The sequence below is a fragment of the Cyprinodon variegatus genome, unplaced genomic scaffold (genome assembly GCF_000732505.1).
Source record: "Cyprinodon variegatus isolate N-32 unplaced genomic scaffold, C_variegatus-1.0 Scaffold238, whole genome shotgun sequence".
Lineage (NCBI taxonomy): Eukaryota > Metazoa > Chordata > Actinopteri > Cyprinodontiformes > Cyprinodontidae > Cyprinodon > Cyprinodon variegatus.
The window spans coordinates 63,735-74,548 of NW_015150691.1; the positions used below are offsets into that span (position 1 = coordinate 63,735).

At 38.4% G+C, this 10,814-nt stretch overlaps 1 protein-coding gene across 1 annotated transcript in view; it reads right to left on the reverse strand.

Moving 5' to 3' along the window:
• LOC107089103 (multidrug resistance-associated protein 1-like) overlaps positions 1-9,406 on the reverse strand; it is a 34,681-nt gene extending 25,275 nt beyond the window's left edge. Inside the window, exons 1-3 of the mRNA XM_015381666.1 lie at positions 9,025-9,406; positions 3,393-3,569; positions 2,157-2,282 (exon numbers count right to left, since the gene is read on the reverse strand). Of these exons, the coding sequence (XP_015237152.1) occupies positions 2,157-2,282; positions 3,393-3,569; positions 9,025-9,066 (345 nt within the window). The 5' untranslated portion in view covers positions 9,067-9,406. The remainder of the gene's footprint in view (positions 1-2,156; positions 2,283-3,392; positions 3,570-9,024) is intronic.
• Between the last annotated feature and the right edge of the window lie 1,408 nt (positions 9,407-10,814).

Consider the following 10,814-nt stretch of genomic DNA (forward strand, 5'->3'; position numbering starts at 1 on the left):
ATATGGATGGGTGGATGGATGAATGAATGAGTGGTCGATGGATGGACGGAAGGTTGGATGGACGGAAGGTTGGATGGACGGAAGGACAGACGGATGGATGGATGGATGGATGGATGGACGGACAGAAGGAAGGACAGATGGAGAGATTGATGGATGGATGGATGACTGAGTGGTCGATGGATGGATGGACGGATGAACATATGGATTGGTGGATGGATGGAAGAACAGGTGGATGGTGGATGGATGTGTGAAGTGATGGATGGATGGGTCGGTAGACGGGCGGACGGACAGACAGGTGGCCAGACGGACAGCAGCATAGATACATAGAACAACCCTGAAAATTATATAATGCTGAAGCAGAATGTAAAAATTTAAAAAATTTCATCCGTGGCTTTCAGAACAATCTGCAAAATTTGCTAACTTTGTATTCAATCCCTATTACTCAATAGCGCTTTATAAATATGGTGCAACTTACTGCCTTAAGAAGTCATCTTCGTATACATAATAAGCCTAGGAGACATTCAATCTCAGTGGAAATCCAGCTGTCCAGTGAAGGCTTCCCAGGTTTGTTCAGCATTATGACAGGGCACATAAGATGGAAGACAGATGAAGCCAAACACAGGCCAAACCTTTGCAGAAAATGGGTTAGAGGCTGACTGGTATAAAAAAAGCATATTCCTAAAGTGGAATGGCCAAGTCAGGGTCTAGACATTTGTCCATTTGAATGTCTGTGGTAGTGCTGGGAAAACTCTGATTACAATCTAACTTTGCTTAAGATATTTTTCAAAAAACCAACCAAACAAACAAAAAAACAAAAAAAAAACATTTTTCAAAAAACCAACCAAACAAAAAAAAAAATAAGCTGGTTCAGACAAAGCCTAAAACTTTATGTAATTTTGAAACTGAATCAAAATGCAAACACAGGCTGCTCTTGTCATATTTCTGCTTATATGTGATAAAATCCATGGCACATTTTCTCCACTTAAAAATCACACACTTCTTTGTTTTGGTCTCTGAAATTAAGTTTCAAAAAATACATTGGGAAATGTGGTTTCAACATACCAGAATTTTTTTTTTTTTTTTTTTTCTGTCATTGAGCTTTTGCTGAGTAATTTACTACTACATATCTGACCTGTATGAACTTTCTTCAGACACCAGAGTGAGTAAAACGGATTTTGAAGTATGGCCATGAAGAAATCCCATTTGTTTTACTTTTTGCTTAGTATAAACCACATTACACCTTAAATACAGTTTTGGTCAGCACAATGGCACTTAACACCTTCTGTCCAAACGTACACCTGAAGCTAAAAAAAGACAGAATCAGTCTGTGTAATTAGGGTTCACATAAACCACAATTGTATATCTTTAACTTTATATTTAGTGGGTTTTGTGTTTCTTTTGAATAAAAAAAAACAAATGTTTGGGGCAAAAACAGATAACCTCATGATAAAGGAAAGAGTTTTTTTCTCTAAGTGCATTTAAAGCATAAAATTTGTCTTGATTAACCTTCATGAGTAGATTTGCCTTCTGCTTTAAACTGCTACAGTGAAACCAAAATACCCTAATGCTGTTTACATTTTAACTGTATTAGTTTTTATTTTAAAGTCTTAAATATTTTTTTCACACGGGTGTTTTTTCTTGCTTCACATGGTCTGTTTCTGACAACGTACCTCACAGGTTTTCATGCTTTGGATCTTTGCATATCAGCACTTTATGCTGACCCCCACATCAAACAATAATGAATGCCATGACATTTGTACTCTGAACTCTGATGATTGATTGTCCAATATGTGTGTGCACTGTTTACAGGTAACTGCTATATTTACATTGTCCTTGACACTATAAGTCCGTAAAATATCTTTGCACCCATGTGTCTGGCCAACACAGTATGTTTACTTTATGTGTATTCCCTGATATCTTTGCACAGTTCTGCGAAACGGCAGGTTATAGCGTCAAATATTCCCAAAAGTTCTCTGTTTCTCAGAGCAAATCAGTAAGAGAGTGAAAAGGCAAATCTGTAGATGCAATTTTTTTCTTCTTTCATAAAGCCAAGGTGAGTAGTTGAGGTATTTCTACAGTTATATAAAAATATTATTCATTTATACCTTAAATGGATTGTAATACAGCATCTGTGTAGAAAGATTCCTAGAACTTACCACTGTCATGCTGCGTATGATGGGGCTAAGTAGAAAGACCATGTGATGCTGGATGTCTTGACTTCTTTCTAGTAGGATGTAGAAGAACTCAACAAAACCAAAAGAGGCGAGCAGAAAACCCAACACCTGAAAAAAAACAAACCAAAAACAATCTTCAAACTATAGATTTGAAAACATCTAAAGATATAGTCAAAATGGCTAGTAAGTTTCTGTTATCATTAAGGCCTGCAAAACCTGCTTCGGGGATATGTCCTGCCTGTGTGTGCATTGATGTTAGTCCTGTGTTGCCCTGTGAATCTGCAGGCATTAACCAGGTGTAGAAAATGCGTAGGTGGATGGATATTTCATACAAGTGTTGCACAATGGTACAGCTGTTAGCATCACAGCAAGAAAGGTTCTGTTTTGCCATTCTGGTCATAGACTTTATTCTTATTGTCCATTGAGGCATTTTTGTAGAGACACTGTCTTTCTACCACAAGCTCAATATTATGGTTAATGCCCACTCTTTTTCACTCCTGGAAGAGAACGTGTTATTACATATTTTAACTACTTTCCAAAAAAGTAAAAAAAACAATCTACTGGACTTTGTTTCCACGTGTGAAGACGTTTCATATTTAACTACTGTAAAAGTTGGTCTTCTGAATGACTTCAACTTGTTCTGAGTGTACCCCACCTCTAGACCATCAATCTCTGAAAATAGGTTCTTCTTTCAGGGGTGGCAGAGCGGTGAAATATTCACAGTAAAACATATCCTGTGTTTGCATATGTTGATTTTGCGTCTGCTCCTCATTAGACTTACTACCTTTTACTTTCCAAAAATGCATGTTAGAGTAATCTGCCTCTCCAAATTGCTCCAACATATACATGTGCTCATGATTGTGTATACAGTGTATCTGTGTTTGCATGTGAACCTATATAGGGTTTTACTCCACAACTAGGTTGTTGCCTGCTGCACAGGCCCCATCTGAACCCTGCATCAATTTAGCAACTATAGAAAATGAGTACATGGATGTTGCAAACAATGATTTCACAGTGCAACAAGTCCTTATGTAAGAGTGCCCATGCATTGTTGATTTTTCTGTATGCCTGTGTTGGCCCGGTAAAGGACTGGTATATTACTAAAGCTAATACCTGTCTCTTGATTATTGACCTCTAAAGATATGCATCAGTTCCTTTAATCTTCCACAAAGCGTCGAGTCAAAAGTTGGTATAGAAAATTAATAAATTTTATCTCACCATTTTGGCGATGCAGAGCCAGGACATCTGAATCCGTCCACGGTCATGACAGTAGAGGTGAACACAGTAGAAAGGGACCAACAACCATAGGTAGACACAGGGGACCCACACTAGAACTGTGTTCTGGAAACACTGGGTCAGGTCTGGGTTAGCGGTGTACCATGTTCGGTTCCAGTCCTGAAATAATGACATAAAAATAAGAATTGCTAATCGTTTGATCAGATATCAGAAAGTCACTTGGGTTATTACTTTTATAGTTAAACAAACCAAATTTATAGAAATCTCTATTCATAAAAACTACTCAAAGCATTTATTTATTTATTTGCACTTACAATTGCCTCACACAAAGGGTTAAGGGCTTAGCATTGCAGCACATGTAAACAAAAAGAAGTTTGAATCAAACCGGCAATTTTCCGACTACTCTACCCACTGACCTGTAGTTGCAAAAACACTTAAAGTAAAACATTCAAAAGTGCCTAAGGTTCCAGACTTTGTTGCAGGTTTGCAGCACTGTATGCCAGCCAACTGGGAACTTTGGCTATTTCATGACAATCTTAGCTGCAAGAAACATTCTTTTAACATGAGGTCAGTTTAGGAAATGTTCCGACATTTCTGTCTGGCCACCAAAGAAAAGTAGAACGATCCAGTGCCAAACTGGTGCACAAGAAACAAACAAAGAATTTGGGACAAAAGTTTTGGGATTATACAGCAGCGGCAGAGCTTCATTGTGATGTCTTTGTTTAGAAAATATAGTGGGCTAAGTGGCTTGTTGTTCTTTTGGTTCCCTTGTTTATCACCTCCTCTGCCTAATGAGGGACAGGGCTGTGTTAACGAGACTGCCCTGCATAGTCACTGCAGGAAGCAGTTTATGGCTCTGAGCATGGTAGAGGAGTCTGGACCACTGGTAGAACCCCAACTAGGGTAAAGTGGAGTGGCCAAATTGGTGGCAGCTGAGAGGTCGTTATGTAACAACTATTCCTCTGCAGCCTGGTGAGCAGATGAGTTAGACTTTGCACACACATTTGAAAAATTAGTAATTTTTGTCCCCGATGCCACAAGATCTGAAATCAGAATAATTTTACATCTTTGCCCATGGAATACCACACACTGTGCATTTTTGTAAATCTCTGAATCTCAACTGGTTAATGTTTTTGCATTGGATCTCTTTTGCAGCTACAAGTACAAAATCCTTCAAGTGATCTAAACGAGTGGGAGGCTATTTTCACAGTCCCTTCTGATTCCTGTGGTCAATGGCAGGTAGATGTTCATAGCCCCGTCATGAAAAAGTCTAAACTGTCAAACCTCCTCCTTGTACTTTCTTCTGCAGTTTGCTCATCCTTTGCCAGAAGGGTTGCAGTAAGCTTGTCCGGGCCAGCAGCTACTGCAAGGGGTCTATTTTTACCAGAAAAACACAATGATGTGAAGGTAGAGAGCAGAGACGATTTATGTGCCGAATGTACAAAATTTATTTATTTATTTTTTTTTTTTACGAATTCAATTTTTTTTAACCTTTGGGTGCAGATGATTACAGAAACTGACCAAGGCTTTCACAATCTTCACTTCGAAAAGGCTTTTAAAACAGTATAAGTGGGCTGATGGGAGCGCATGTAGTGTAGAAAAGAGAAGGACCCTGTAATTTCCGTGAGTGTCAATCTCTCTGTCAACTCTCTTGTCAGCATCGCCTTGTCCTGTCATTCAAATTATAGGTCAGGTTGAGCAAAGTGAGAGAAACTAAATATACAGCTATTCTTGTGGATTGAATCTTCTCAAATGAGCCAACCCCCCCAACAAATCTTAGCTATACTGTAGTTCAGATGATTCCATTCAGTTTATTTAGATGGTGCCAATTCACAACACATCTCATCTCAAGGCACTTTACAGAGACAATTCAACCAGATCATACAGGTAAATTAGAACGTTTTCTTTCTAAGGAAAACCATCTGATTGCATTGACTCATTGACTCGAAAGTAATCCCTCACAACAAGCATGCTCGTAGTGACAGTGGAGAGGAAAACTCCCTTTTTAATAATGAAGTTGCTGAATTGTTTTTTTTCTTCTCTGAAATCAGCTGTTATTCTCTTGTGAATAGCTGATGGTTGGACAGAAATCAATTAAATTCAAATAGATTTTATTTTATTCTTAAGAGATAGAAAATGTTGTTGATGGATGTAAGGACCATTGACATGTTTTTGTGTATGGTGACAGCTGTGGATAGTAAGCATCTTCTGTAGCAGTCTGTGTTGGTCCTGAAGCAGGTCTAGAGAAGCCTGTGACTAGGGAGTGTTGGTCTAGTGGTTAGAGTAGTGCGCTTGGGCTCTGAGAAGGTTGCAAGTCAAAGGTTTGATCCCCACAGCCTCCACTTTGGGTTCCTGAGCTAAACCCTTATCCCCACAGTGCTCACTGGGTGCCACACTATGGCAGCCCGCTGCTCCTCAACGGAATGGGTTAAATGCACAGAGTAAATTTCCCCATTGTGGGACAATAAAGGGATTTATATATTTACAAGACACAGTTATTGTACCAAGGTCTGATGAAGAGTATTCTCAGAGTTTCCCTTAATGCTCATCATTTTTTGAAAGATTCTTTGAAAACCCATCTTCAGAGGCTCCAGAGTTTCTAAAACAGAAGCAACCTTCTTTTTCAGCTCTTCCAGCTTCTTTATGTCAACTGCTCTTTTGCTGCAACCTCAACAGATAATGGCAGAAGAACTCACACTATACTTAATAGACAGAAGATATGTACCATCTTGCTGCAAGCACTAATGACCTAAACTTCCTCAAGAAGTACAGTCTGCTCTATCCCTTCCTGTAGACGACTTCATAGTTTTGTCTCCAGTGCAGTCTGCTGTCCAGGTGAAGACAGAGATTTTTTAGGACATAGTAGCAGTCTGACGTAGTGTTAGCATGTTTAGATTTGTTGTTTTTATTGTTCAAAAACTCATGTGGAATATATGGATTAAAAAACAATCTAGTTATACTCAATCTTTATAAGGCAATGTGAATAGCTGATAAATACAAAGAATTCCCTGTTTTGATGGAAAGAGTAATTGCAATTTCCTGCGTAGCAAGCCAGATTGTATATCTATATTGTATGTCTAAGCCTAAGGACAGCTTGCAGTAAAGCACCCTGCAGTAGCATTAGAACACATATTTTGCCATAGTATCTATCAATAAAAAATACTAAAATTATATGGGGCTAACATATTTTTTAGAAGAATATTTGAAATACTTATAATTATGACCCTATAATGTCAATTAATTTGCTACCGAAAGGTGAAATGTTGCTGCTTGAAAGTTTTTGACCAAGAATCTTTTTCTCTTAGCTGAAACATTTAGCTCCCTGAGTACCAGCATATTGTACCCCTTTCCCACTGGCCGAAAAACCAGTTTAAACCCAGAAGAATCGGCTTTTAGTGGCAATGGTGACACCTCACAGACACGTGTCTAAGCGGGTCAAAATGACTCGGTATGATCGGCATGCTTTGGCAACACCAGTCGGTTGACCTGCCAAGTTAAGTGACATCATCAAGCGCAATGAATGGACATCAACACACCGAGCCAGCCAGGCCTGATCTATTAAGCCCAAAACAACTTTGTCTACATTTGATAAACATGGAGCAGTGCTAGTAAGAGGGATTCAGACACATTAAAAAGCGAAACAATATAGCACGCCTATTATACCCTGGCTTCCCTAAAAATTGTTCTCCATTGTTTACTTTCCTGTTTGCTGTCATACTGGTGAAATCAATGCTAACCCAGCGTGATGATGTCATTAGACACGCATCGAGAGCCACAGAGGCCACACAGCTTGCGAGCAAGGGGTTAGACCCAGCTTTTGTGCTAATGGCAAGGGAATCAAAGGCCGATTGTTCGGGATTCGACTCATGTTTGAAAAACGCGTTAACCCCGTATTTTCAGTAGGAACAAGGCTTTGGTATAACATTGGATCAGAACTGAAAGGTGTGGTACTTGACTTCCTTCATCATAAAGTAATATATATATATTTTTTTTCAACTAATAAGATCCGTTTCTAACAGAAGATATGTTGCATATTGCAAATTGACGTGAGCACCTTTTCTTTATGAAACTCCCTATTCAAGCACATTACCATAAGGCTGATCTGGGTTTGCCTCAGATGAACCTTGAGAAAATGAAATCCACAAATCCTAGAGCAACAGCTTGGCTTTCAGGTTTCCTTTGGATCACCCTCAATTAGTATAGCCTTTCATTGTGGGTTGTCGTGCAAGAAATGATGGAAACACAGGTTTGGTGGTTTTGTGGAAAATCTTTTTTTTTAGCTGATGAAGTAACATCAAAGAACATCTTGCTGTTCACCACTTAGCAGATAGAGATAAATCCATTCATGCCATAATGTAAACCACAAAGCCTTTATAAAACAAATGTATGTAATGTTACTTTTTTCCAGAGGTCATGTGATTAAAGTTCAGTGACTGACCTCTCACTCTCTCTCTGTACAGATTAGTCATGTTATTTTTGTGCTCACACGTGTTGCATGCTTTGCAACAGACTGAACTTGATGGCATTCAACCTCATTTTGGGCCTGTTTACCTTTTACAAACAGTTCTTTTATCTTTATCCATTTGCAGGGTCTGTTAGCAGAAACTTTGTGACAGCATTTCAAAGGTATGTAAAATGCTGATTCAGTTCATGACTCAAGGTACTGTGCAGCAAACATGGCACAAAAAACTTGTTACAACATCCAGTACACTGACGCAGATGTAAGAGAAAGTGTATTTTTAAAGGCTTGTGGAAAAGGCAGCTGTACATAAAACATAGTTTACATTTGCTCTCACAACAAAGCATGACGAGCATTGTTATGAGGTTTTGCAGAAGCAGAAACAAGAGCATTAGCTCTAATGAGATCCACAACCAAAAAAGGGGCGGTGGACACATGTTAGGAAGCAATGTTTTCTTCTCTAGATGGCTTGCAGCCATTCTGCTACTTTTTAACTAAGATCCAAAATATGGCTTTACTAATTTAACCTTTTTTTTTTATCTTTTCACCACAACAGCTAGGACTATGTTGTTGCAATTACCAATACACAGCATGTTGGTGAGGCATGTCGGTGATGGATACCACATCTCTAAGATAAATTAAACCTAGGAAGACCAGAACATGCCCAGGGGCTTTTCTTTCCTTGCAGATAAGTTGTGCAGTATTTTGATTTGAAATCCATACTACAAGCTGCTAGATTCATCATTATTATCACCATTGTCCTTGGTGGTTATTGGCAGTTTGTGAAGCATGGTATTGTAAGCAGACAGATAATAATTAAGAGAAATCAATGTCGCAGGTAAAAAAAAATCATACAGATCTTGAGGAAAAAACAAGATAAGTAAAACAAGGTTTTATGAGCAACAGTTTACCACATTAGTGTTAAACTGATGCAAAGAAGACAAGATGGAGAATAACACTTAATATTTTTAATAACTTTGATTGTGTCAGAAACAGAAAAGTTGTAAAACATTAATAACAGAGCTGCATAAGCTTGTTTTTTCTAACAGTATAAGCAAAACAAAACAAAACAAAACAAAAAAAAAAAACAAGAAAAGCACGCAAAAAACGCAAACAGATGTGTTTACAAGGTCAGGGAATACATCACAAACTCACCCACAGAGGGTCCAGGCCACTCAGTCTGCAAAAGGCATCCATCCACTCTCTGGTTTTTTCCTCCACCGGCGCTCTGCTTGTAGGAGTTGAACAGGCCTCCTCCCCACTCAGCAGACTTTGCTCACACACTCACACGCTCTCTCTCTGCAACAGCACTAGTGTGTCAATATGTGTGTGTATTTGATTTGGGTTAATTCGGTCAATTATTGCACTCTTTTTCTATTATAAGTTACTTTCAGGGGTTAAGCTTCTGTGTTTCTTAGTGTGCTCTTTAGATTTCCTTTAATAAAACATCTTCTATCTGAACTAAGCACTTTTTCTCCCTGCCACCCTGACTGTAACTGCTGCTGACCTGAGATCCGGTGTCTTTCTGACTCCCAGTCAGCCTGAATGCCGTTTATGAGTGAGTCTCCTTGCTGGGTGGGTGGAAATATTTCTCTCTCGCTCTCTCTCTCTTTCTTACTCACTCACTCACTTACTTACTCACACCCCTCTTTTCTGGATTTTGATCAAAACACCACTTCCCTCAATGGGATGACAGTCCCACACCCAGACACACTCCTCCCGGTTTCACTCTCTGCCCCCTACCTCCTTTCTCGCTCCTTCTCCTGCCCACTCTTCCCTCATCCCAAACAGACCAGTTGTCTGGCCACAAAGCGTCTGGTTTTGCACAGAAATACCTTTTAAACTAAGACGAGACACACTCCAATAAACGCCATGCTTATAGGATTTGCTTTTTATATAAATCCAAGATAATGGCAAGTAAAGACTGTTTTCCTGTTTTAGATTTATAACACACTCTTTCAGTTTTCAAGGTCAAATGTAAAACATATTTTTCCTCTTCCTTTACACTAACAGAAAATAAAATATTATAGTGCTTTAGAAAAGTAATACATGTCTTTGATTTTTGCAAAATTCTGTCATATTGCAAAGAGGGATTGCAAAGTATTTCAATTAGAATTTATCTTATAGATAGAACTAATAAACCACCTGTAATGAAATATACATCATTCTTTGCTTTTATCAATGCATCCTAAAAAGCCCTTATAGTAGCAGTATATAAAACTAATAAGCTTACTTTTTTTAATGCTTAAAGCTAATTACATTTATGTTTCAGAAAGTAAGACTTAATAAGCTGATGTTATAAAATGTCCTTGCTCTACTAGGACTGAGAAGTTTTTCAGCAATGAAGAAAAATCTCCAGTTTCCAGAAGTGCAAAACTGTTAGAGAAATACCCCAAAGACACGCAGTCAAAGGGGGATATTGAAAAGTATAAACTTTTTTATTTAATTTTATTTAACCAGGAAGAACCACTTTTTCAAGAGTGTCCTGGCCAAGAGGCAGCAAAGTTACATAAGAAACAGAGATACATTAAATTAAATGACAGGGACATAAAAAACATATCAAGTAGATCCATTACAGATCATCGAGCCTGCTTCAAATTCTTTCACTTTTAACTTAAAAGCATTTAAAGATAAAAACTCAGTCAACTTGCAGTTTCTTTGTAAAAAAAAATCCACGCACAAAGAGCTGCGTAGCTAAAGGTTTTCTACCCTAGCTCGGTCCGGGCAAAAGCAACAGTGAGCAACAGCTGATTGTTGGATCTCAGGGCATAAGAAGCCATGCTTTTCTGTGTAAGTAACTTAAACTTCATGTCTTAATATTTCCCTTTTACAATTTTCTTTTCATTGTACTTGTTTTAAGAATAGACTATTTCGGTTTGTGCTTTAAAATAAAATGTCAATAAAATACTTGGTCTGGGTTGTGTTGTGACACAAGTGAGTTTAGG